Below are 27502 nucleotides of genomic sequence, written 5' to 3'. Positions count from 1 at the left end.
AGGCCTGGTGTTGCTAGTCCAGTTAACAGGGTTTATAGGATCTTGAATAAACCTGCACGTGTTACTGACTGTCATGACTGCCTCTTCTCTGCATGCAAACCAAGGAGAGAAAAAGGTTCCACTCTTCACTTGAGGACAAACTGCAGTTTCCTGTTATGGACAAACTGCAGGAACTATGGTTCATTCTAACTAGTTAAAACAAATCAAACAAACAAACCATGCTTTAATAGTCGGCTTTGTTAACTAACCAGGGTCAGAATAAACCATAATTCCCTGAATTTGTACACAACAGAGAAGTGCAGTTTGTTTTAAAGGGGAAGCAGAAGCATTCTCTCTCCTCTACTTGCATGCAAAGAGGGCAAGTGTGAAAGCCTGAGGCTTAAATTCTAGTGCTTAGGTTGTTAAATCTGTTTTTGCTTTTGCTGCTAAAGAAGTTGTTTTATTGGATAGGTTAATTAAGATTCAGCAAAAGGCGGGTGGAGTGAAGAGAAGAGTTGCATGTTATTATGGAAGGTTAACAATATGTTTGAAATACACTCTTATGGAAATATGTTCTTCCTACTAAGCCAGGCAAGGGCGTCTGGAGGGCACTACCAAGCTGTCCACAATGAGTGCTTTGTTCTAGCACTCCTGTTGGGAGGTGCCAGCTTGAGCTGATTTGAGGCCGATCTAGTTGGTGTTAGGGTTGTTTGTTCCAAAATGGCAGATGCTGTAGGAGACCATATGTTTTAGAGCATGCATTTACAGCTCCGGATTGGTGCTGCATATTGGCAAGTGTGAGTGTTCATCTCTTAGCTGACAGTGGAGGGATGCTTGTATTTTAGAAGTCCATAAGAAGTACAGAGAAATGCATGCATTTAAAATTAGCTAACAGTCTGAGGCCTGATCTGCATGTCCTTTGTTTGTTTGAGGCATGAAAGGGGCTTGTCACCTAATTTTGAGCAATTCACCATGTAGCTTGTTACTAACTGCACTGATGACTGGTGGCTGTTCAGGTCTCTGGCAGGAGTTTATCCCAGGCCTACTTTTCCCTGTTCTCATTTTTAAAGAGCAACATCAGAGATTGAGTCTTTAGAGCACGTGTTCTGCCACTGATGTACTGAGGCAGGGAATTCCCAGGGTCTTAAGAAATAATTTATTTTAGTCCTTCTAACTACAGGCAATGTTGGTGGATGACCCTGTTAGCCATTCAGCCGTGGTACCTCCCTGAACTGCAGGCTGCAGTTTTTCTCATTGGGGAACAATAGAATGAACAGAAAACTGAGATATGCTTTAAAGCAGGGTGGGCACCTGATGAGCTCCTAGCCTAATTTCGTTCAGATGGGGGGAACCTGGGGGGAGAGAGAATGGGAGGGGGAGACCCAAAATGGGAGGAGGAGAGGAAAATTTGTCTGCAAGTGATCAGTTTAGACTTCTGGCAAAAGTGTTCTGTCCAATGCTCTGCCAGTGTCAGTGGGACCAAGTTTCTTAAGTCTGTATCCTTCAACTCCTGTGGGGGGTTGGCCTATTAGTTACCCATTCTTTCAGTTCAGTGCCCAGGGTACAATTCTGGGAGCTGGACCCTCTTGCTCAGGTGATATGTGCACAAACAGACCACATTCACATTATCTAAAGTGCTTTGTAAGCAGAGTGCTTTGCCTCTCATTGAATACAGAAGCCATTTAGGAAAGGAAGCAGCTCTCCTCCATTTGCTTGTGAGGGAGCCAGAGGGCAAATTTGCATCTCAGTGCATGGTGCAAACAAGTCTGCCAGATTGGCTTGTTCCTGCCCCTCTGCATTTTTCCTGTTTCTAAAAACAATTGACTGGCTCTCTGCTTTAAGTAATACCTTGGGAATCAATGGAACAGAGGCATAGCGGGGGGGGGGCACTGGGCGCCACACTGTGTGGGGGGGGCGGTACTTACCATGGGGCCTGCAGCGTCTGCGCCCAAACCACACGTCTCTCCTGGGAGTGACATGGTGGCTCAGGTGCTTGCAGTCTTTGCACTGCCCAAAACAGCAGTGTGGGACTTGCTTCTGTCTTTTGCCTTCCCGTCAGCTGCCCTACAGTAGGCAGCTTGCCCTGCCCCCATGGGCGATTCACCCTGCCTTGGGCACCTGAGCGTCTAGCTATGCCACTGCAATGGAACCTGCTGTTGAGAGAATAAAGTTTTAGACATGAAACTGAATGGACATAGAGACAGTTACTTGAAATGTCCTTGAATATTTGGTGCAATTTGGGCCAGATATTTAGAATGAAGATGACACATGTTTCAATCTATTTTTAGTTTATTGTTGATTTAATTTTTTGAATGTTCTAAATTATTGTTAATTGTTTTTATTGCTAATCTTATTGCATTATCTTTTTTATGTAAATGGCTTTGAGGTTTTTTACAGTCTTCCCCAACCTGGTGCTTACAGATGTTTTAGACTACAATTCCCATCATCCCCATCTATTGGCCATGCTGGCAGAGGCAGATGGAAGTTGTAGTCCACTACATCTGGAGGTTACCGTTATCAGCTACACCTCACTTAAATCCTGCTAATTCCTAATCTACTTGTCTTTCTGACCTGTCTTGTCCTTTCCCCAAATCCCACTTGGATCTTGAAGAGGCCTCTTACTGAGTACAGTGATACCTCGGTTTACGAACTTGATCCGTTCCAGAAGTCCGTTCTTAAACCGAAACTGTTCTTAAACTGAGGCGCGCTTTCCCTAATGAGGTGTCCTGCCGCCGGTGCCCTTCCACTATCCGGCTTCCATTCTTAGATCGAGGTAAAGTTCGTAAACTGGGACACTACTTCCGGTTTTTCAGAGTTCTTAAACCGAATAGTTTGTAAACAGGGCTGTTCTTAAACCGAGGTACCACTGTACAGTTAATAATTCATGTTACCACCAGCAAACCTTCTCATTTGGCTGAAGTGTTTTTGTCTTAATGCAGCCTACACCCCCCAGGTCATAACAGGGGGCATCCCAGATTCTGAGCTCCTCCTTCCAGAATTGCTGAAGAAAACAGGCTATGTCAATAAGATTGTTGGCAAATGGTAAAGCTCCTTTTTAAATATGTCCCTTTTTTTTGTATGGCTTGCTTTATATGCGAGAGAATCAGAGTTCAAATAAGTTGGTTTAGTTTGTGATTTCTGTCTTCAGAAATCTTGGCAGTGAATCGTCCCCACCACCACCTGCTGTGACTAATTTTAGAGCCAAGGACTATCGTATAATAGAGGCAACATGCTGCACTTATTTTCATAAGAAATTACAAACCTGCATTGCCAGAGCAAGCCATAAGCAGTCATCAAATCTTTTATCTTTGGCCCTTGCAAAATGTTGATCTCTGAGGTATGGCACTTTCTGCCTAAATTGTAAGCTGTTCCTTTTTTTATCCTGCTTGAATAGCAGAGTTATTGGATGGCTTCAGAGATCCATTCCCTTCCCCAAGGAGAGAAGGACTGATGCTAGCGCTCTTCCGAGGAGTCATAGCATAATCTAGGCGGGCAGAGGGTAAACCGGGAACTACTGAACAAATATTGACCCACAATCTGCTTGTGCTGTGTCCCAGGAGCTCTTTTAAAAGAGCTAAGAATTGGATCATTGAAATTGATGACAAACCTCTGTGGTGCTGGCGCAGGTGTTAACAAAGGTAACGGCAAGGCCACTGAAAATGGTTCTTTTATATAAATCATGGTTGTTAAGAAAAGGCTCACAGCAGCTGAGGAGGAAAGTGTGATTTCTGAGCCACTTTGGAAGAAAAAAGGAGAGAGACAGAGATGACTGTTCTCTTCCTATTGCTCCCCTGACGATTGACTTCCCAGATTGGTGTATGAATTTACTGCTGATGAAGAGATCAGTGGCTCAAGCAGGGTTTTGTAACTTTTTCCTTAAGGGGCTTCTTCTCTTTGAAATGTTCATGTGTTTAAGGACCATAGTTTGGTCTTACATTCTAACCTGAAAGACGCACCTCCACCTTTCTACTCTGTGGCCTTAGCACCTGCAGCTACATTGCCACCTCCCTGATCTATTAATGGGGCTACTCAGGATTTGGGAGTTCTTAGATCAAAGTGCACTGTAAAATCGCATGTGCAAGTCTTTGTGGCAAAGGATGCCACTGCTGGGGCTGGGCAGTGAGCCAGGAACCAGGAGCTGTGGGTTGAAGCCAGTAGGCAGGACCAAAGAGTAAGCCTAGGACGAAAGGAGAAACCGGGAGGCAGAATTGAGAAACAAGCTAGAAATCGGGACTGAAGTCAAAAGGATGCAAAATTACACTGCAGTTCAGGAAGACCTTAACTGGCACAGGCAACCCTGTTGTGGGGTTTTCTGCCCTGAAGGATCCAAAATACCAGCCTGGGCAGATAGGGTCAGTGTGTAGTTTAGTGGCTCACCATGTGAGGCAACCATATACAGACCCAAAGGTTCTGACTTTGAACTGTGTTGGCTTTGGTTGCCACTGTAACAAATTTAAAGCAAGGATAGCCAATGTGGCGCTCTCCGTGTGTTGTTGGACTCCCATCAGTCTTGGCTGGCAGGGCCCAGTGGTCATAGACAATAGTAGTTGTGGTCTACCAATAGCTAGAGGGCACCACATTGGATTTCCTTGACATTTTGCAGCAGATTTAATAGCCAAATCTTTCTGGAGATAAATGTGTCATCCAAAAAAAATGTCAGGCTAGGATAATACAGCTAATAAATGCAGCATCTACATGAGCATTTTTTCCCATTAGTTTGGGGAGCAGATTCAAGGGTCATTGCTAATAGAGAGTCCAAGGGGACCTGGGTTCAAACACCCTGCTTGGCGGTACAGTATGTGTGACTCCTGATTGGCAGCTCAACTTACGTTACACCTCACTGAAGATAAAAGGGCAGCCGGGTGACATTGTTCCTTGGAGGAAGGGCAGATTAAAAACAGGGGCAAAATAACACAGGCCAAGAAAGGATGCATATATTTCAGGGGATTTGCCAACAAGCTAGTGAACATTCACTGATGATCAAGCTGTTTGCCACTAGAAGCACCGTCCTAGGAAAGAAAGCAAATGAACCCACACCCGTGAATTATTTATTGCTGCAAATCCAAACAGCAGACTGCCGAAGAAGAAAAATACAGCTCAGTGGGCTGCAGGCAATGGGATGCAGCTGAGTGCTAATAAATGTAAATTCATACACCTGGGGAAAGGAAATAAACAGCACAGATAGAGATTGGTTCCAGGGAGTTATCTGGAAAGCAGCAAGTCTCAAACAACCTCAGAGCCATAGCAGAAAGCTAATTAAGTCTGAGCTTGCAGCATAGTACCTCTTGTGAGGGTAGGAAGCACCAGATTGGTTAGACCTGGCGCCTGTTGTGTCAGCCTGTTTCTAGGGCTGAATGTCATTGCCATTCGGTAAAGGGGTGCAGTGCAGAAGAGGGAATGCGGTGCATTCTTCACTCTGCAGGCTGTCTTTTTGTGATGCTTCCCCCCCACAAAAAAACAGCACAATGTAGGCCATGTTGGGCAAGTAGAGGACCAGTGCCCCCCCCGCCCCACTTGTCACATGGTTTGGTGCAATCTTCCATGCTTTGCCAGCCGGTCAATAGGATTGCCACTCAATAGAGGACAGGACTTATGTGCCTTTAATTGCCCTGCTCTCTTTTGAGTCTGGAAACCTTAAAGAGAAACCAGCAGACCCTTTGCTTGGAAATTAAACAAAGGGTCTGCTAGTTTCTCTTTAAGGTTTCCAGACTCAAAAGAGAGCAAGGCAATTAAAGGCACAGAAGTCCTGTCCTCTATTGAGTCTGGCAACCCTACCGGTCAAAATTCTGTCCCCAAAAGAATCTGAATTCTGTGACTTAATCATTTAAATAGGTCTATACTTTCTTTCATCATGAATCCAAAAATAAATTCAACATGTTATAATACAGTAACTCAGTAAACAACGTGATATCACCAACCACAGTAAAACAATGTAGCATATTGCCACATACCTGGTCTTAAAAACCGGCAGATGCCTGGGTGAAAAAGCAAGTTGTTAGCAGGCGTCAAAAGCGCATCAGAGTCTGCACCTTATTTCAGGGAGGAAATGATTCCATGAGCTTGGTTGCCCAACGGAGAAGGCTTGTCACACCATGGCCCTAGACAGGATGAGGCACAACTAATACTTCCTCATCTGAGAATCTCAGCATGGAAGAAAATGTACTTCAAGTGGCCAGACCTATGTCAGTAAAAAACCCTTTAATATTGCTTGGTGGTAAATTGGCAGCTAGTTCAATTCTTTCAACAATGGCATCCCGTGGTCACAGCAGGCAGCTCTGCTCAGCAGTCTAGCTGCCAAATTCTGCAGCTTCTGAATCAGCTTTAAGGGCAGTCCCACATAGAACAGATTACAGTAATCCAGTCTTGAGGTTACCAACGTTATGGGTTGCTGTGACCAGGCTATCTTTATCCAGGAATGTACACCAGCCAAAGCTGGTAAAATGTGCTCCTAGCCATTAGTTTCTTGTACATCCTCAGGCTAAGCCTGAACTCAGACTGGATTGGATCCAGATAATCATTTTTCTCTAAGAGCACTGAAAAGCCAGCACCCGCCTTAAGCTTTAATTATACAAATTAAGCATGTTGGCTTTGATTTTCTCATTTTCCATCATCATTCCTCTTTTCCTTATGGAGCAGGATAAGTAACTATGTGGGCTAGCATCAATGCCTGCTCTGGCTCTGGAAATGGCACAAGGTTACATCAGTCTTTGCCAACCTGGAGCCCTTCAGATGTTCTGGACAACAGCCTCCATAAGCTCCATAGCTAGCACCGCAAAGCTGGCTTGGAATGATGGTACTTGTAACCAAGAAAATCTGAAGGGTATCAGGTGAAGGGTATATTGCATTTTTCACATATTTTTGAGCCATGGAAACTACTATTGATAAGTGCTGTGCAGGGTTCAGAGAGGAAATGGTTCAGCAAGGGACTTTGGGAGCTTACAGGTAATGGACCAGGAATCCCCCAAAGGCAAATTATCTGAATTAGTTAGCTGTGGGCCTTTCATTTCTTAACCATGGGTTATTATATCTGTCAGCTTCTTCATTACAGTGCATTTTTTGTGCAGTGTTGATAGGGGTGATTGATCTTCTCTTATGCATCCCGGACTGGTTTTTTTTCCTTTTCTTTTTGTTAATCTTTTCTAGGCACCTTGGCCACAGACCTGAGTTCCATCCCTTGAGGCATGGATTTGATGAGTGGTTTGGATCCCCTAATTGCCATTTTGGACCTTACGATAACAAAGCAGCGCCTAACATCCCTATTTACAGGGACTGGGAAATGATTGGCAGGTAGCCGCTTTTCTGTGTCACCTGTGCCTTGTTGCCTTTTGCTTTTCTTTTGCTTTTTCTGGCTCTTTTTAAGCTCCGCTACAGAAGAGGGCCTAGGGCTCCATTCTGCTGCCCATCCTTCCTTCCAGCAGAGCATAATGTGCTGGCGTTTGCCTCCCCCCCCCCCCCGTAAGAGGCCAGGGGCTCTAGGCTTCTGGATCAAGGACCTCTGCAGGGCTGCATTTTCCAGAAATTCCACCACACGTCAACACTTACTGAGACACACCAGGCACCCGAGGTGAAGTGATGGAGACACCACCTGATACAGAGAGCAGGCTTGCAGTACCCCCTGAGGAGCTGCCATATGCAGTGAATTATGTATGAGAACTCCATTAACAATGACAAGGTTGCAGAGTTAATCACTTGGAAGTTAGGAAACACCAGCCCCCAACTGGTTTGCTCTTCTACTGTAGCTTTGGCTGAAATCCACCAGCCAATGTTACTCCTGAGAAAATCACTCTGAAGGCCCCTTCCAAATTACGCTTTCCTCTACAGAAATATAGTATGTCTCCATTTAAAGGTAAGAGATATTAAGAAGTGCCTCTGATTGCTTTCTGTATGGCATTAAATGTGTTTTTGTCTGCAGTGCTGCCCAGTCTAGTGTGCTTATGGGTGGGAGGAAAAGGTCCTGTTTATGCATTATCTACTCTGACATTAATGCAGTTTTCCCCAACCTTGTACCCTCCAGATACTTTGAACAACAGTTTCCACATGTTGTTGGGTTGCTAACTCCTACCACCCCTGACCGTTGGCTGTGCTGGCTATGATGGGAGCTGTACTCCTATATATCTGGAGGATCAAGTGTTGGGGAAAGTTGAATAAAACTAGATAAGACAAACAGCCGAGAAAGCAATCCTCAGCGAAACAGAGCAGAGCTATTTGAGACTGTATTCATGGTTTGCGTGCATGGAGTAACGTTTCCTGTTACATAGTGACTCGCTGCCATCTTCCCAGTGGACTGATGGGGAGCAAAGCACTTATTCCCCCATTGCCATATCCTGTAAAACATCTGGAACATTTTTTCTGTTTTTTGTTTAATCTTTCTAGGTATTACGAAGATGTAAAAATTGACCATAAGACGGGGGAAGCCAACCTAACTCAAATGTACTTGCAGGTACTCTGTATTCTGATAAAACGCTCTTTAAAACCCGCAGGCACTTTCTGCTTGCCTGCTTGTACATATGTAGCATGGGTGGCCATATTTAAGGTTGATTCTCTTGTCATTTCCAGGAAGCCCTTGATTTCATTAGCACACAGCATGCCAGCCAACAGCCGTTCTTTCTGTATTGGGCAATCGATGCTACTCACGCGCCTGTGTATGCCTCCAGGGAGTTCTTGGGCACTAGCCAACGAGGGCTGTAAGTCGCTTTTTGAGCTGAAGTATCATTTCCTCCTCCCCTCCTTTTTCTGGCACTAGAAGAAAAGCACTAGAAGAAAACCAAGAACAGTCGTGGTTGACAATAGAGATCACAACTTGCAAGTTTAAAAGTATGTGTGTTATGAGCATTAAAGAGCAGCAGGTGCTTTGAGGGTGTTTATCCTCAGCTGAAGACTCTCTTGCAATGTGAAATAAAAGTCTTGCATCCAAAGCAAATAGGGTTGACAACTGTTGATTGAGATCAAAGATTCTGGTACCTGGGTACAGTCTGGAGGCAAGACCAAAGCTGATCTGAGGCTTATGTAGCAGGGGAGCCAAGAATAAAAGCTGTCATATCAAAGGTGCACAGCCCAAAAAACCTGGAGGGAAGAGTTAGACTCTCATTTTTTGGCAACTGACCCCGAAGCAAAACCAAAAATAAACTTAAAATGGCCACATTTTATTTCTATTTTTTTTAACCAGTAGATTGGTAACTTTGCTTTCTACATACCGTATTTATTCAAATCTAGTGCTCACGCTTTTTGGCCAAATTACATTGCAAAAATTAAGGTGCGCATTAGATTTGATGGCACATTTACATTTGCCAGCAAATACTTTTTTTGGTTTCAAGGTTCTGAAAATTGAGGTGCACGTTAGATTTGATGGCGCATTAGACTCGAGTAAATGCGGTATTTTTAGTGTTTTCCTTCCTCTCTCCAATTTTGTTTATAGAGGTTAATTTGAGCCAGGAATTACCAGGGCTTAGTCCAAGAACATGTGTCCAGCATCAGGGATTAAGAAATCTGGAAGACTCCCCTCCCATCTTTTGCACTAAGATTTCCTTTGCAACTTTCAAGTGCTTTGTGTGTGTGCTTGTCCACACACACGCTTTCTCTGTGGTTCCTCTTCTCACCACCACACATTCCAGTTTTGCTTTGAGGACATTCTGTGCTGAGTGAAGATGACCAGCTGAAATAGAGTGGGGCTTTCAAAAGGCCCCCAAATCAGAAAGAAGGGAGCCAGCTTTGTGGTGATCAGCAGCTTCCCTTGTGAGAGTGGGTGGGTCTTGCTACTGAATTTTTAGCTTCTCTGGGAGCACATCTGAAAGTTCTCTTGGTGATCTTGAGTGACCACTTGAATATAACTAAGAGTTATATATAAAAACAATACTTAATAATGTGTTAATTATGAACAAATAAAACTTTTAAAAACAGTTAAGAGCTTTGCTCTAACAACCAACATACCCCTCCCCAAACAAACTAAGATTTGTAAATTCCAGGTGGGTAGCCATCTTGTTAAAGCAAAAACAAAGAGGTTTCTGGTATCTTAAAATCGACCTGAATGTCTCATGCATCTTGACAGCATGGGCTCTGACTTATTCAAGCTTTTGCTAGAATAATAGTGCATGTCACCTGGAATTCAGTCCCACTTCATTCAACAGGAGCTTACTCCAAGGTCAGGGTGAAAAAAAATCCAACCCTGTTCACACTTACCTGAGAGTAAGCCCCCTTGAACACAGTGAGACTCACTTCTGAGTAAACATGCATGTGCTTTTACACATTTAAGGTCCCAAGAAGACTCCATATTTGAAGAACTGGAAAGAAACATTTGTTGCCCAGACAAATACGCAGAATAACTCATTTCCTTTTCCAATTATTTAAGACATTTTTATCCTAGCCCTTCATTAAGAAACGCTCCAAGGTGGCTTACAAACAATATAATCCAATATAATGTGCTAACTTTTATATTGACGACATAAAGTCAACACATTAAACCATTGGATACTTAATATCTACAATACCTAAAAGAAATACTAAAAGTTTGGTATTAAGACCTTTAAGAAGAAGGGGCCTCCCTGCTGAGATAGACCAAAAGCCCATCTAGTCCATTATCTTGTTCTCACAGTGTCCAGCCAGATGCCCAAATGGGAATCCAGTAAGCAGGAATCTCATAAGCTGTTGTAAACAATTAGCAAATAGATGAGTGATAGCTGCCTAAAACCAATAAAGAGTGACATTTTCCTTATCAGTACCAGTATCCTCAGCCCTTAGTAGTCTGTTATAAAATTTATTTTGTAAATGAAACACTTTTTCAGAACTGGTTGATTTAAAAGGGGGGGGGGTTGTTTTATAATGTGTTTATTATTTTGTTGTAAGCAGCTTAAAGAGCAGTGTGTTGGAAACTATTTACAGATAAATAAATATTACCGTTGCATATTATAGAATCTACAAGTCCTAAACACAAACACACACATCCCTCTTGACTGGCTTGTAATTTGCTCTCCCTGCCTCTCAGGTATGGCGATGCAGTGCGAGAAATTGATGACAGCATTGGGAAAATACTGAGTCGCCTTCAAAAGCTGGGCATAAGCAACAACACCTTCGTATTTTTCACATCTGACAATGGTGCTGCCCTTGTTTCTGGTCCTGATCAAGGTGGGTTTTCCTGGTACAGAGCTTGTCAAGTTAGGAATAGAGAATTTGAGACTTCCGCATTTCACCTAGTTCGTTCCTAAGATCTAACTGGTCCATTCCTAAGATCTAACAGGTAAAATGTGGCCTGCTGACATCTGAACCAATTTATTAAGCCCCAGATATGTAAATTCTCCTTAGCATGTCTCAATAAATGCAAAGGATCTTACAAGCATGTCTACTGAACTCTGAAAAGCTGTTAAGATGACAATTCCCTTGCATTTACAGGTTTGCTCCATTTCACAAGTTTTTGGTTTTTAGTTCCCTTGGGCACAGTCACTGTGAATTCATCACTTGCCCCCCTGTAATTTGTTCACACATCCCCTCCTTGCAGTCTCAGAGGCAACTCTGAGGTTGATTTCAGGAGCATACAGATCAGAAGGAATTGCCACGAGTTCTAATCCCAGTCAAGTTATTGGCTCTTTTTATGACCTCCTGCAACTGACTTTCAGCTGAGCAGCAACTGACTGCTAACTGGCTGCTGGTTTAGAACATTATGTCTGTTTGCAGTTGTGATCTTTAGTATAGAGAGACGGGAAAGTTTGTCTGCTACTAATCACCTTGCTTCTCCTTTATTCAAATTACAATTAATGGTGATGCAAAGAGACTGAAGTGAACAATAGATACTTTGGAAATTACTCTTGACATTGGTTAACCAACCCACTGTATGGAAACTGGGGTCTCATTCTGCCTCTTTATAGCCTTCAGCAAATCACTGTTTCTCAGCCTCCTTTCCCTACTCATAAAAATGTTAATAATAATTACAATAATAATTAAGAGCCTAATCTTCTGGAACACTTAAGAGGATGACTGCGTTAAGGTTTGTATGGTAGTTTGTAGGCTAAAAACCATCTTCAACTGAGACTTAAAGCTTGTTTTCTAAAAGCTACACAAATGCAAGGTCAAGAAATAAATGAACATCAAGTATATGTTGTCATTATGATATTTCAGTGATGTCACACCAGTGTCACAGGTCAGTATGCTACTGCAAGTGTCCAGGATGGAAGGGTTAATATGCTATGTAGACTATGGTGTTGATTGACATTGTTTAAAGGACTTGAACAAAATTCATTGATGGTGTCCTTGGGGATTAGGTTTGTTTTACCCTTTAGTTTTGCTTATTTCACCTTTGAGTCATACCTCTCTAGAGCTCTTTTAGAATTACTGTTTTCTCTTTCTCTAGCTGGTAGCAACGGCCCTTTCCTATGTGGCAAGCAAACTACCTTTGAAGGTGGCATGAGAGAGCCAGCAATTGCCTGGTGGCCAGGACATGTACCTGCTGGGCAGGTGAGAGTCTGGAGTTATTTAATTACTTTGTTACAGTCTATCCTGAAGGTGTCTCTTTCTTTTTAATGAATTCTAGTGGGCTTTTAGTCAGAGAGCCCTGTTCTCATCTTGCAGAAGAGCCTTCCAGGCACGGCAGTAAGATCTGGTGTTGCAGCACTATGGAGTGAGCAACTTGCTCCCACAAGGCTAGAGGTAGACGGAGGCCCTTTGAGCCCTTGCCTCCAGTCTGGCTCTCCCAGGTTGCACCCCCTTTGTGAGAACTGCAATCCTCTGGCCTGTAGATGGGCATTCTCCTGCACTGTCTGGCCTCCTGCATGGTGTGCTTCTTGCACCCTTTTGAATCCATGGAGGGATGCTGCCAGGCAGTGTAGACAACACTGAGCCAGATGAACCAATGGTCCGAGTCAATGTAAGGCAGTTTGGGATGTTCATCGGGGTAACTCAAGTTGATCTTCCACCACCCTTATAGTTAGAATGATCTTTCTCCAATCCTGCCTAGACATTTTTAGTGGCAGTTCAGCCTGTTTCAGTATGTTTTTCCCCTTGTGTCTCTAGAAGGTTACAACAAACAACTTCAGTTCTTCCTAACAGAGTGTAGGAAGGCAAAGCAAAATGTTGGAACACCAATCATGATAATCTGCTGTTGGAGCAAAGTTACCTAATTTTATATTTAGCCTTCTATAAAGCAAATAATAATAGTAATATTTAACATTAGTCAGGAGTTGAAAGCATGTCGTGTCACATGCATTACTTCAGATACATAATCCTTATAGTAACCCTACACAGGAAGTCTCTTTTATTATCCCCCATATTGGAGGGGGAGGGGGAGGGGGAGGGGAGGCTGGGAGGATTAAAGCTGTGCGGCATTGGCTTACCTGTGGCACTATGAACTGCCTTCGTAAAGTACAGTTGCTGATACCCACCCAGGCCATTGCCGCGAGAGCTATGCAGCTAAGCATCCCTAATTGTCTTCCAGATTGCTGGCTTGCTTCCATAGGGCCAACACTGTTACCTGTAACAAGTGCATGCACATTATTCAGGGTACATGTTTAAAGTGGAGTATGTGTGCTCACTCCTCCTCCCTAGCTTGACTTACCGGTAGCTTTAATTGTGAGCCCCTTGGAACAGACTCCTTCTGTATCTGCACAGTGATGGGTTTATAACTGAAATACTAAATTAGCAGGTCTCATGTTAGAGAAGCAGCCCTCGCATGTTGTCCTAAAGCATCCAAGACCCTGGAACTAGGCAAAAGTGGGTTGGGATTTTTAGGTGACTGTTGCACTGAGGGAGGTCTGTGTACTAGGATGTGGCTGTCTCTCTGCTTAAATGTGGAAGTGATTCTGAGCTCTACAATAACCAGCGAGTAGCTCTCCCCAGGTGGCAACAATGGTGTGTGCAAGAAACCATCTTGGTACTCATTAATGATCAAACAATCAAAGCCTGCAGGAAACAGGTTTCTAAGCCAATAATGGGTGTTTTCTTTCTTTTGTGGATATCTTCATTCCAAAGAGAGAGAGCTATTCAGAAACTGGACTTTTATGAATCCTTTGTACTCTTGGATGAAGAAAACTTTTAGTTTCTAATCTACATCTCCTTTCAAGGCTTTTTAATTAAATTGAGAAGAAAGCACTGAATGAATGATACATTGGCCCAGCTTGCACAAAACGCTAAACCACACACCATGGCTTTAGTGGGTATGAGCAATTGTGCATGTTTCCAGAGTGAAGATCTTGGCTGCTGCATTCCTCCCCTGGTCCTGTTGCTGCTGTGCTGCCTGGGGCTACATTATGGTTTAGCTCAGGGTTAGGTGAATCCTGGCTTGTCCCCCTGACAAACCACAAGCGGTAAACCAATAGCAAACATTGGCCACACCTTGTGGTTTGGAGTGAGAGAAACGATGAGCTCAGGTTCAACCATAACATGCTCTTTCCTGTGATCTTGTTTGCTTGTTGCACTAAGTCATGGTTTGGCTCAATGTTAATATGTGCACCATGTCATTGACTGACTGGGAAGGATGCTTCCAGATATCTTAAACCCAGTGAATTAAGTGGAGAGATGATTTCAGGTGTGTCACTGTTAATGTTCATTGCACACAATAATATGTTGTCCTCTTTAAAATGTTCATTGAACATAGCACTTTCGATCTCTATTCAGAGGTGTTTGTGTGGGTGAACTCTTTGCAAGCAAAGGTCAGTGGTCTCTGAATGTTGCACACAAGCAATTCTCATACTCCTGATCCTCAGCCACCAGGCCCGTCTGAGCCCCTTGGTGCCTCCTACCCACCATCCTATAAGGGCTCTCCTGGGCAGTTGGCTTCCTTTGTTGGGATTGCACACCTTTAGAGATAAAGCCTCTGTCCCATGTGCCAGCATGAGAATGTGGTGGCAGCTCTTATTTTATAGAGAAATACAGCACAATATATGTTAATGGCTATTTACTCCTTACTTTCAATACCTCTTATGCTCTGAAGCCCCCACAGTCTCCCTGTTGCAGGTGAGAAGTAAAGAGCTGCTTTTTGTTTCTACCTATCTGCTCTGGCTTCATGTCCTAAAGTTCTGCTGATCTGCATGGTTCTTTTCCCGCTTTTCTAGTTCTTTCTTCATTCTTTCTCTTTTCAAGGTTTGTTGCCTGACCTCTTCTATCTGCTCCCCCTAAAAAAAAAAGGATTTCAGTGGGACATATTTACAGATTTCCGTTGCATATCTGCATTGCTTAATTTACTCCTTACCTTACTGTGTTGCCTAATTGAAGCTGAAGTAGCTCACAGCCTATCTTTATAATCAATGTCAGAAATATCTCTAGGACATCCGTAGATAACACCTTATGCATCATGAAGTGGACTGCAGCCCATAAAAGCTTAATGCCAGAAAAGAATTGTTAGATGTTTCAGGTGCTACAAGACCCTTTGTTGTTTTTACTGCAGGAGACTAAGGCAGCTACTCCTCTGGAAATCTAGGAATCAATACAGGCATGAGTGGAAGTTGTTTACGTGGCTGGAGTTTCCTCTTTTTGAAGAGAGGGCAAAAGCTCCTTCCCAGAGGAATGTATTGCAACAGAAAAAATCCTTAGTTAACCCTGTATTGCGCCATTGTTGTATTATAGAAGCTGATCTGTTTTTGTTGCTTTTGGCTGTCTTGAATTTGATACTGAGCTACCTACCCACCTTCATGGCAGTTTACAAAGAATGAGGAAAGAACAGGCACCTGTTCCTAAGGACTGTCAACAGCCTTTGCCAGCCTTGTGTCCTCCATATGATTTGGACCATGGCTTCCATCATGTTTGGCTGGAGCTGATGGGAGTTGTAATCTGAAATAACTGGAGGGCATCACGTTGCCAAAGGGTGACATACAGTATTGATAATGACACAAAGAAGGCAATAGAATAAGGGAAGGGGCTGTGTCAAAGGCTTCATAAGAAATGCTACATTCCAACATCATTTTAGGTACACTTAGTCCCCAGAGATCAGTGGGTTTAAGTAAACCTGTCTCTGTCTCGGATTGCAACCTTTGACATGAACTCTTTTTTGCCCAAATGAATGGTTTGTGAGCAGATATTTTTTGTTGTATGATGAACTCTGATATTCACAGACAAACAAGCCTGCCTCCTCTCCAGCTGTGCAGCTTTATAAACCATTTTTAAACAGCAGCAGCACACATGTCTGTTAAAGATGGAGCTGTGTGTTCATCGTACCAAAGGAAGCTCAATTTTATGCCTTTTAAATTATGTACTGTGTGATGCAGACTGCAAATCTGGATATATTTATATTTGCAGGATTTGGAATATTCTGGCAACTACTAACACACTGGAAAAAACAGAAGAGGGGGTAAATAGCTTGGGTATGAGAAGGCATTAGCTGCCCTGCCATGTGAGAACTATCGTAATCTTGTCTCAAAATGGCATTTTAAAGCTTTCTACAGACATTCCTTGATATACTCTCAAACATGAGGGCTAGAAACTGCTTCAAATGAAAGCAGAAGTTCTCAGAAGGTCAATATGCATGTCAAGATTCTTGAGTGTGCAAACAGAGTGGACATGGGGAATGTACTAAGTATATCCATTTAGTCAAACTGAAGAAAATGTGTTAAATATAAGAATAAAGGAACATGATACAGCAGAATTGGAATGAGAGAATAGTCGGTGATTTTTTTTTGGGGGGGGGGGTTATGGAGGAGAGTTTTCTGAACCAGAAGCGTCCTCCTTACTTAGTTTGCATAGTGTCAGTTTTCATAGGGTTTTTTGCCCGTACTGTTTTAGGTTGTGGAACATAAACAAGCACTCTTTCTGGATTTCTTGCTCTCCCCTTTACCCAAAAGTCTTGGCCGGATTTTCCAGGTGGATTCATAACCAGCAAAAACAAACTTTAAACATTTTCCCATGCTGCCTCTGCCTTCTAGAAGCATCCTGCTGGCAGGAATCTGTATTCTGCTGTTCTTTGAATCCTATGTTTGCTCTGTGCCCCCTCCTTTCCTTTCCTTTCCTTTCTCTTCCCCTCCTACCACCGCCACAGCCCTCCCTCCCCCCCCCCCGCGCACCCCCCTCTTCCCACCTCCCTGGTTCTGCTCCCTGAAGGAGAAAAGAACATATCAACCCAAAGACAGCAGTGCAACCTTTTCTTCACTATCTCCCACAGGGCACAAATTGAAATTGAATTAGACAGGGATATCAGGTCTGCTTGCTGTGATAAATGTAAAAGGATTTTATTTAAAAACACCCTGACATTTGTTCACCCAGTTTCAAATATTTAGCTTTCCCCCTTTCCATTCCTGGCGGGGGCAACTTTATTAATTGTCGCCTTTGATTCAGAGTTAGAGCTTGAAAGCACTGATAACGCTGGCGCTGGCTATTTCTTCTCGCAATGTGGCCCAGAGCAAAAAGGATTTCATTTTCTTAAAGACATTCTGTGTATGCCGAGAGTTTATAAATATATATATATATATATATATACACACTATAACATTTTTTTATATTAAAAAAAACCCCTCTTCTTTACTTGCGGAATACCGGCTGTTCCTTGCTGATACTGGAAATATCTGATCTTGCTCCTCTGTTTTTCATTATTTATTTTTCACTGGGCTGTTACTCTCTAGAATATCCTTCCTCCCCACCCCCATTTGTTATAGGAATTGCAAGCAAAATGAAAGCATGCTGTCAATGCAAGAAAATACTAAATCCCCCCCCAACCTTATTTCTCCTCTGAAAATACTTCAAAGTTTATATAAAAATAGTAACCTCCTCCCTGCCCCCCGCCCCCTCCCCGGTTCTTCTCTTTAATGTGGTGCTACAGATAAAACCAAGTGGCTGTAACACTGACGTTTAATTTCTTTTAAGAAGTTTTCTCCCCCTTTACACAGAGAGAACAGCGTGCAAGACCACGGATGTAATTGGCCATTTAAAGTGAGCTGCCTGCACTCCGGGCTCTGTTTAATAACGAGGGGCAGGTACAAGGAAGTCACTAGCAGCTCCCTACTGGCCAGACTATTGATTCAGGACAGAAATCAAAGGCTCTTTGAGTTTACCCACAATGTTCTGTAAAAAAAGTGACCTTAAACCAGTCACCTCTTCCCCCTGCCGCTGCCCTTCCAGCCCAAACGCAGCTTGGAGAATTTACAGCATCACGTGGTCCACAGGAGCCCAGCTTGGAGAAATGCTGCTCCTGTTGGGCTCAGCAGCTGCTTCCAAAAGCCTTCGACCTTGATTGTTGCTCTGAAAGGGTCTTTTTAAACTTATTCTTTGAAATATATAACTATAAACATAAACCCATAAAAACAATATGCAGATTCCAACTACTACCCTATTGTGTAGAAGTATCATTTTCTCATCGCCCTGAAAAGCCCCACCACCCATACTACACTTCATCACTTACCTGTATTATTTTAAAACTTATATATCATCTCAATCACGAGAACATGTCCAAAAATTCTAAATCACATGCTGCTCTGAAACTGGTGTGTGTGTGCGGCTTTACTGCTTCCGCAGCTTCCTTTAGGTGTCTTAGCAAACCTCTGCTGGTAGGCCTGGCACCAGGCTTCTTTGGATCTAAGAGTTCAAAGAACAAGTACAAAGGACAAGAGGTGGGATAATTAGACTCCCTTCCCCAAATACACTTGGGCCAAGTAGCCCTATACCTAGTGGTCTCAGGGTGGTTCACAGAATAAAACTTTACTAGCTGTAAAACAAAATTTTAGCTGTAAAAATGAAAGAATGCTGATACGTGGCTGTAGGTTAGAATACATGTATTGCATGCAGAAGGCTCTGGGTTCAATTCCTGGCATCTCCGTGTAGGATGGAGAAACAGACCCATCTGAAATCCCAGAAAGCTGTTGTCAGTCACTGTTGAATCTGATAAAAGGCAGCTTCCGCTGATCCTGTTTTAATAATCCCTCCCTTCAGAATCATGAGGATTCTTAGTTTCTCTCCAGGGAAGGGCCATTGCTCAGTTTTAAGCACATACTTTGCATGCAAAAGATTCCAGGCTGCTTCCTCAGTACTTCTAGGTAGGGGCTGGAAAGACCCTGTTTGAAACCCTGGTGAGCTGCTTCCAGTGTAGGTGATAACTGAAAAAAAGCTTCCTAAACACAAGGTTTTTACCCAACTGCCTGGAGTAGAATCCAGAATTGAACCCTGAACTGCATATCTTGGAAGGTGATGAGACTATTCTTAAGACCTCATCATTGGAAGCAGAAGCTCCCTCAACTCAGGGTCTGCTAGCTTTGATTGTTTTGCAAATGCTCTGTCTTGTCAATGGCAGGTGAGTCATCAGCTGGCAAGCGTGATGGATCTCTTCACCACCAGCCTCGCATTGGCAGGACTGCAGCCTCCCAGTGACAGACAGATCGACGGAATCGACCTTTCGCCTGTCATCCTGCAAGGCAAGTTAATTGACAGGTGAGTTATGAACATCACACTCGCGGCTTTCCGTCCCTTGACTCCACCAATTACTAGTGTGGAGCAGAAAAAGTTGGATATTTTTAGAGCCTCTTATTTTTGGAATGGGTCGGGGGTTTGGGCTGCTGGATTGGGTGTTTTAAAGTAACGCTATTGTACTGACTAGCTCCCTGGCAGAGCACATATTGCATGCAGAAAGACCTAGGTTCAATCTTCAGCATCTCCAAGTAGGACTGAGAGAACTGTCTAAAACCCTGGAGAGCCACTGCTGGTCAGCGTGGTATGCAGTACTGGATTTGATGGACCAGTGCTCTGATTTATTATAATTAATTAATTAACTTAATTTTCTATACCATCCTTCATCCGAAGATCACAGGGCAATTTACAATATAATACAATGATTTTGACTGATATAAGGCAGCTTCACATATACACCCATAATACAATGTCGATTATATTTGTCCTCTCTAATTAGGAACAGGGACGCAGGTGGCGCTGTGGGTTAAACCACAGAGCCTAGGGCTTGCCGATCAGAAGGTCAGCGGTTCAAATCCCTGCGACGGGGTGAGCTCCCATTGCTCGGTCCCAGCTCCTGCCAACCTAGCAGTTCGAAAGCACGTCAAAGTGCAAGTAGATAAATAGGTACCGCTCCAAGCGGGAAGGTAAACGGCGTTTCCATGCACTGCTCTGGTTCGCCAGAAGTGGCTTTGTCATGCTGGCCACATGACCTGGAAGCTGTACGCCGGCTCCATCGGCCAATAATGTGAGATGAGCGCCACAACCCCGGAGTTGGTCACGGCTGGACCTAATGGTCAGGGGTCCCTTTACCTTTACCTAATTAGGAACAATTGTTCATATGCAAGTAATAAGAAGTACTGGATAGAGAGAGTCAGTGGCAGGGACATGAGGTGAAGGGCAAAAACTATACCAGAGCCTTCTGCTATTTTCTAGAAATCATCCTGAAAATGTGAATTAATGCAGACCTCCCCACTGAATTTTCTTCATTGCTAATGGGCTGTGTACTGGTCCAGTATGAACCTCCTTTAAAATAACAGCCGATCCACATTGTGTGTGCTGAAAACATCTGGGTGGGGGAATTTTCTCTTACATCCTTTGCATGCAAGCATAGCACAGACAGTGTTTAAAAATCCCTTTCCACTACATTTTTGTCACCTGCCCTAATGTAGTTTCAAGGTGGTGTAGGGCGCAGGATGTCCCTCAGATGGCAGATAGCAAGATAATTATTTGTCCATTCTGCTCAAAATTCCCCTTTCTCCGAGTGGTTTGCCAGTGTTCACAGCACACTTGTACAGTCTGGCTTTCCAGGGCCGTACGCTGAAGACTTTGGCTTCCTGTACCCTTTGCAGCTCCCATCACACAGGTGCCCCCACTTTTGGAGTATTTTAAGCCACCAGGCTCTGGGTGTGAAATTACATAGTCTGGTAGTTCAAGGATTAACAATTGCCAGCAAGATGACTTGCATAACATTTCATTCTTGCTTACGCAAACTCAGACTCTTGCCTTGATGGATGCTTTAAAAAATGCTAATTGAAAACCTTGCGGTGGAGGCTATTAGAAGGCAACCTGCTCCTGAGTGATAGCTGAGTTGCCAGCCAGGCTCCATTAAAGTGTTTGTCTCCTTTATCTGTGTGGCTGCCAAAAGCGGGGGAAGCCGCTTGTTTGGACACGTTACATTTCTCATGCGGCTGTACATCTCTCTTGTTGTCCTTTCCTCTCTCCATCAGGCCAATATTTTATTACCGTGGCAACGAGATGATGGCAATACGGGTTGGGCCTTACAAGGCCCATTACTGGACCTGGAGCAATTCCTGGGAGCAATTCAGCCAGGTAATTGAAAATCCTCCCTCCCTCCCTCCTGCATGCTTGCCTTCCTCCTCCCATGGAAATAAACCCATCACTCCCAGAAGAGAAACTCAGATCATCAAAATGTCTACTTTTGCTCCATCTTCATTTTTGTTTAATGCAAGCCATGGTTTTGGGGAAATGTTAAAGGGGTACAGATCAGGCTAGCCCACCTTCCAAAGTGGTGCTCAGGAGGCCATCACCTGTGCATGTGCCTGCTGCTCTTTGTGACTGTCTCTGTCTAGTCCTGGCTGCTGTCATGTTCCTTCTGGTGGAGCATATGCCTGCACAGCATCCTTCGGAAGCACAGCAGGTGGAGCTGGGGACCAGCAGCCTCTGTGAGCATCAGAGGAAAGTGCTGGGCAGCATCAAGGAGAGGGGAAAGGAAGAACCAGAGGCTTGGAGGGGGATTTGGAGAGGCTTGGTGTGCCCTGTTAAGAAACAGCATGTAAAGTGTAACTATGTAAAATGATAATAACCATAATCTCAGAAATTGCCGCCGCCACCCTTGTCAGAACCACCAATAGCCACAGCAGCATAAATCTGCCTCACTTTGAAGGGTATAATCAGCCTGCCAGACTTTTGGCATTGCCAGTTGTCAAATGCCCCAGAGTTTAGACTTTAGTTAAGAGCGAGAGAGAATAATTTTGAGCAGAAGAAATATTGCAGGCAGCAGCTTTGATCGTGCAGTGCGGAGGAGTGGTTCATCCTTCTACGGATGAATAAAATGTAGCTTGCTTCCAATTCTGTGCTCTACTGCACAGAGGCAGCTGGTCAGGGTGCTGAGCTTCTTGTGCTGGCATAAGGAGACCCTCCCCTCCTGCCTCCACTGTTAGATGTTGCCAGGCTTCCCAGACCCCAGTGAATGTTTGCTACTGACAACCTTCTGATCACCAGCACATAGTCATTCAACCACTACAGAAATAAGTTCTGCCCAGCACCCGATTCCAGGGGTTCCAGTATCCAGCGTACCAAAAAGAAGTGGGATGAGGCCAAGGACCAAGCCCTGTCTTGCTCTGATGGGCCACAAATACACACCATAAATTACAGAACACCCTTCAAAAATGCATCAAATTCTAGGACAATCTGATCTCTGCTGCTTCTCATGAAGTGGCTTTGTTCTCCGCTGTCTCTTTCTCTCCATTGGCTGCTCTCCTCTTTTTAGCTGCGCCTTTCCTTTTCCCCAAACTCCAAAGCAGTGCTCAAGGTGGCTGGCAGCATTAAAAATACAACAAAAGAATCAAGAAGTAAACATGTAAATAAAATTAAATGCAAAAAACCAGGAGCAACATAATAGTTAATCAGCTTCAAATACCAAAATGAATGAAAAGCCCACCTGAACCAAATTGTTTTCACCTGCTGGAAGGGGGGGACAAATGAAACTCCTATGAGAGAGAGTGGGGGCAGCTGCAGGAAAAGTTCCCATATCCACTCTCTCATCCAGTTTCCATCTGGTCACAGCCTTCCTCCAGCTGCACTTGCTAAGCTGCTCTGGCAATGGAGATGGTGCATTGATGAAGCTTAGCATTGGTGCCAATCTTGCTAGTATTTTTAATTCTTAGAGTTCTGTTTCTCTCCATGTCCTCTCAGGATCTTCTTACCTAGCTTTCTTGAGAGAATAGGCCTTTTGTGATGGTGGGAGGACCAAGCTGCATTTGGAAGCAGGAGAGGGCAGCAACCCACCCCGCCCCCATATTTTATGCAAAGATGAGAACTCGGATAAATTTAATTGTTTTTATGCTGTGATTTAAGTATCTAGCACACAAACTGATGTTGAGAAGCATTTATTTTTGACCTGAGCCTTTTGCTACATGTCTGCCTTTCAGTGTGTGCGTAGCTGAGATAATGGGGACCAGTTACTCATTCCCAAGGTTATCCTCCTGTGAGCAGTGGCAGACGTGCAATTAAGGAATGTTTATTCCTTTCTAAGTCTTTGTTTAACTGCTAGTTGATAAAAGTCAGCAATTATACTGTACATCAGAGAGATGATTAAAAATTCATTTGCTTTCCTGCCGCTGGTGTCGTCTGTGGTTGATGTGGGTAAAATTGGAGCATGGAATTAGTGGACAGAACAGCCATTAACAATGCGCAGAGAGGGTGCTGGGGTTGAAATTTGTTCAAATTCTTCTTCTCATGCTCAGATATTAATTACAACCCAAGCCAGCTTAATAATAATAATAATAATAATAATAATAATAATAATAATAATAATTGCAGATACTTGAAATGCTCCCAAGGTGAAATTGTTGTACAATCTCTTTTTCACTGCCTTCAGTTTCCGTATCAATATTGTTGATATTGGGTGTTAGGAGTTACAAAAGCTGATTTCTTTGCAAAATTGGGTGTTAGGAATTACAGATGTTGGTTTCATTGCAAAAATGTAAGTCCTAATGCATAAAATTGTAAGTGACGCCAGAATTCCAGCCATGAGCTGATCCCACATTGCATTGGATCCACTGGAGCTTGTCATGGGCAATTGTTGGGTCTCCTCAGTGACTCATAATCAGACATTTGATTCAGATGCCTGGCTATGCTTGGCCCAAGGGAATGCAGTATTGTCATTAGCTTCTTTAGAGTCAGAACTGCATCCCCAAAGCTTTCACTTGCAAAGCTGTGAATTCAAAACTGTGACGATAAAAAGAGTGCACCTCTTGGGGTTGTAGTGGAGTTCAGCCTATCTAAACGGGACTGCACCTGATCAGATGTATCCAGGGGTCAGCAAACTTTTTCATCAGGGGGCCGGTACACTGTCCCTCAGACCTTGTGGGGGGCTGGACTATATTTTGAAAAAAAATATGAACAAATTTCTATGCCCCACAAATAACCCAGAGATGCATTTTAAATAAAAGGACACATTCTACTCATGTAAAAACACCAGGCAGGTCCCACAAATAATCCAGAGATGCATTTTAAATAAAAGGACACATTCTACTCATGTAAAAACATGCTGATTCCCGGACTGTCCGCGGGCCGGATTTAGAAGGCAATTGGGCCACATCCGGCTCCCGGGCCTTAGTTTGGGAGCCCTGATCTAAACAGTCGTCACAAGCCAGTTTGTTTATTTTTAGGACTTTTAAGGCAGGGGCAGTTGCTGTCTGTTCTTGGCTCTCTTTCCTCTGTGATGAATGAATAAGTTTCATGAAGGTTCCACAATCTGTGGTAATAGCAATGGTGGACAAAGTTTACAAGACCCAGGTCCCTTTCCATGTATGAGCATTTTCCTCTACGTTACATATTCATAAGTGCTCCATTCAATAAAAGCTTTCATTCTGGATGGGGATCCTGGTCCATTGCTCAATTTTGCTCATCAGCTAAGGTGCTCCATTCTTGCACATCATGCTGGCTACTCTTATTTGCTCTAGAGATCAAGTCTTGTTTTAATTCCTTCACTTCTGGTGTTTGCGGTTCTAAGATCCGATAACCTCAGTGTCCCAAACCCAGACAGCTTTTGCTCCTTAAACTTTGATGGTGCTTAGTCCATCCTAGCTGGTCACCCTCCCCTGCATCATCACACCAAATGAAGACTATATTACAGTACTGGGTATATAATAGAGGAGGGGAAATATGACTTGTCTCTCTCATATACACTACCTAGTCTTGCCCTAGGCTGGTGTTCTCCAATTTGAGTTTTCCCCTTCCTTGTCATGATCTGTTTTCTAGCTAGAACACCTTGGCATTTTTCTCTGGCTTAATTATGAATATAAATGTTATTTAGTGAGCACCTGTTTTCCTTAAAGTGCCAAAAGAAGAAATATAAACCCACTCCACAGGAAATCCGCATGGCTAAAGAAAACCTGGCAGTGTCGCTTTGCAGCTGTAAGTTGTGCGGGAGGGTTGCATTAGGAATATTTACTTAGCTGCCAGCCAGAGGCTGTAAAAGAGCCGTTTGTGATTTACACGTAGTTCTTGTCTATGTAGTTTCAAATTGTCATAACACTCGGAAGCTGATAAATGGGTTTGTGCTGAGTAAAAGGAAAGTTTAGTATAGGGAGGGAGATGCTAGTAAATAACACAGAATTTTGTGGTATTTTTGGAGACACATTTATTTTCTGGGCCAGAACAGTAGATAACTCTTTTAAGCCTATGCAGACAAACCAAAGAACCTTGGGCTGCACTGACAAATCCATTTGAGATACCACAGGAACAGCAAGCTCTTAGCAAGTGTTTGGAAGGATGAAAGGCCTGTGACTTCTTCGCTTACCCTTCGCTTACCCTGCCCCTGAGCTCACCTGTTCCTCTTAGAAAGAGGCTCAGCTGATTTGTTGACAGCACTTCCCTGTGACAAATACGTTTGGCCACATGGAGACATGCACCACTGTTATGCACAGACACGCACTCTGTGCAGGAATTGGTTGAGTCTGAAGCAGACTTGCGCAGATTCTGTGGGCCAGAGGGGAGGTCCTACATCCTTTAGGATGCAGCAGTAGTGGGTGGAAGAGGCCCTACCTTCTTCTCCACCTTCTCTATAGTCTTGTCTCGTCCTCAAGAAGAAGAAGGCAGCGTCTCCACACCACCACCACCTTGGACTATTAAAATGCTGTCTGTTAATTTGGGATCTCAAGGCTTGTTGGTTATCCCACATTTCCTTCAAGCAGCTCAAGGTGGTGTACTTGGCTGCCACCCATCTTACTTTCCCAACAGCCCTGTGAGATAGCTTAGGCTGAGAGTGAGTGACTAGTCCCTGGTCACCCAGTGAGCTTCATAGCTGAATGAGGGTTAAAATCCAGATCTCCCTGGTCCTCATCTCACGTGCTGGTTCTCCACTCTCATTCTTTTGCCCCTTGTGCTTTCCTCATAGCAAGGCATGAAGGCAGAAGTCTCCTCTCTGCTTGCCTTCCATTTCTTTTCTGTCCCTGCTACAGCTCTGGTTGCAGTCCCTGAAAGAAGATGTATTTTTCATAGCCCCTGGGTGGATTGCATATTAGCCGATAGCTTCAGCTTCTTCCTGGTGCTGTCAGCTTCGTATCTTGTTAGCTTTCAATGATTTTTTTATCATAAAGGCCACTGTGTATTTTTAAAAGGTTTTGTGTCCATGTTTATACGAAGACCCCTATTGTTTTAATATAAAATGCCAAAGGGTTTTTTTCATGCCGCAATCTTCTCTGATTGCCCTTCTCATCTGACGTGAAGCAATCGATAGCACCTTTTCTGCGGGGTGGGGGGGAAGGGTGTGTGGTGTGAAGTCAAGTAGAACCCCACAAATAATGACATTTGATTGTGGTCCTCTGAGCATGTGGGTTAGCCATCGATCGCTTCTGCTTGAGAGCCGATGGAGACTTTCTGATTTGCACACACACACACACACACACACACACCCCTGGTCCCTTCCAGACAGTTAACATGTGAAAAGCGATTTTTGTTCAGCAGGGCTGAAGCAACAGCTGCTGAGAAGAAGTCGTAGTAATAGCATTTTCAAAGGAGGGGTCTAGGTGGTGATTCACTCTGCATCCTAATTCTAAAGACTTTTGCCTGGAATCCTCCGGGTCGGTGGAAGCAGCCTGTCTTCCCATGGGATGGCTGGAGCTTGAAGGGCCAAGAGTGCGGCTGTGCTGAGGATTCCTGGCTCAATCAGCTTCCTCATTCATAACTTCATTTCCTAGTATGTAGCTCTTTCCCCCTGTTCCTCCTGTGCTGTGTCCATTGGAATGAGGAAGCTTCAGCAAGAGGACAGAGACGCTCCTTGTGTCAGCCAGGCAGATATCGCAGTTGCTCATCAGGCCAGAATGATCTGGGATAGTGCCCAGGTGATGGATTGCCAAAGGCCGTTTGTTAACACACGTATACACCCGGTGGTGGTTCCACTGCTTGGCTGGGAGCCAACTGGCAACCGCCTGCTGTTTTGCCTCATGTTTATATCGACTGAGCATCTGTGGCCCATTTGCTTGGGAAATTGATGCACTGGCAGGGCAGTCATAGAGCACTGTGGCCAAGGTCGTCTGTCTCTCTCTCTCTCTCTCTCTCTCTCTCTCTCTCTCTCTCTGTGTGTGTGTGTGTGTGTGTGAGAGAGAGAGAGAGAGAGAGGGAGGGGGAGGAAGGAAGGAAGGAAGGAAGGAAGGAAGGAAGGAAGGAAGGAAGAAAATTTTTGAGAAGTAGGGCAGGTGGCAGAAGGGACACACATCTGATCTTCTACAAAAGCTAGGGTGGAGATGGGAGGACAACAGAGACGACTTGGTGCTTCTTTAAATCCTTAAGAGATTCAAACTGTTCTGTCGTAGACTTGGGGATGCGTGCCATGGCAAAGTCGGCGTAGAAAAATCAATGGGTGATTAAATTTAGGTAGGTTTTTTACAATCTCTAGAAGGAAAAATCGGCTGTGGTTTTTTTGGCCTTACTC

General features: G+C 43.9%; 1 protein-coding gene across 5 annotated transcripts in view; it reads left to right on the top strand.

The window, feature by feature from the left end:
- Positions 1 to 27502, top strand: part of GALNS (galactosamine (N-acetyl)-6-sulfatase) — a 55033-nt gene that overhangs the window by 5850 nt on the left and 21681 nt on the right. For 4 of the 5 annotated variants that reach the window (XM_035117999.2, XM_035118001.2, XM_035117998.2 and 1 more), the window contains exons 4-11: positions 2919 to 3021; positions 7123 to 7266; positions 8353 to 8419; positions 8536 to 8663; positions 10958 to 11097; positions 12317 to 12420; positions 19169 to 19305; positions 21051 to 21153. In XM_035117999.2, coding sequence (XP_034973890.1) covers positions 2919 to 3021; positions 7123 to 7266; positions 8353 to 8419; positions 8536 to 8663; positions 10958 to 11097; positions 12317 to 12420; positions 19169 to 19305; positions 21051 to 21153 — 926 coding nt within the window. The remainder of the gene's footprint in view (positions 1 to 2918; positions 3022 to 7122; positions 7267 to 8352; positions 8420 to 8535; positions 8664 to 10957; positions 11098 to 12316; positions 12421 to 19168; positions 19306 to 21050; positions 21154 to 27502) is intronic. The other variant, XM_060276039.1, reaches the window with a different exon arrangement.

Source organism: Zootoca vivipara, chromosome 6 (genome assembly GCF_963506605.1).
Source record: "Zootoca vivipara chromosome 6, rZooViv1.1, whole genome shotgun sequence".
Lineage (NCBI taxonomy): Eukaryota > Metazoa > Chordata > Lepidosauria > Squamata > Lacertidae > Zootoca > Zootoca vivipara.
The sequence above is the reverse complement of the archived record's forward strand: the minus strand, read 5'-3'. Positions and strand labels throughout refer to the sequence as shown.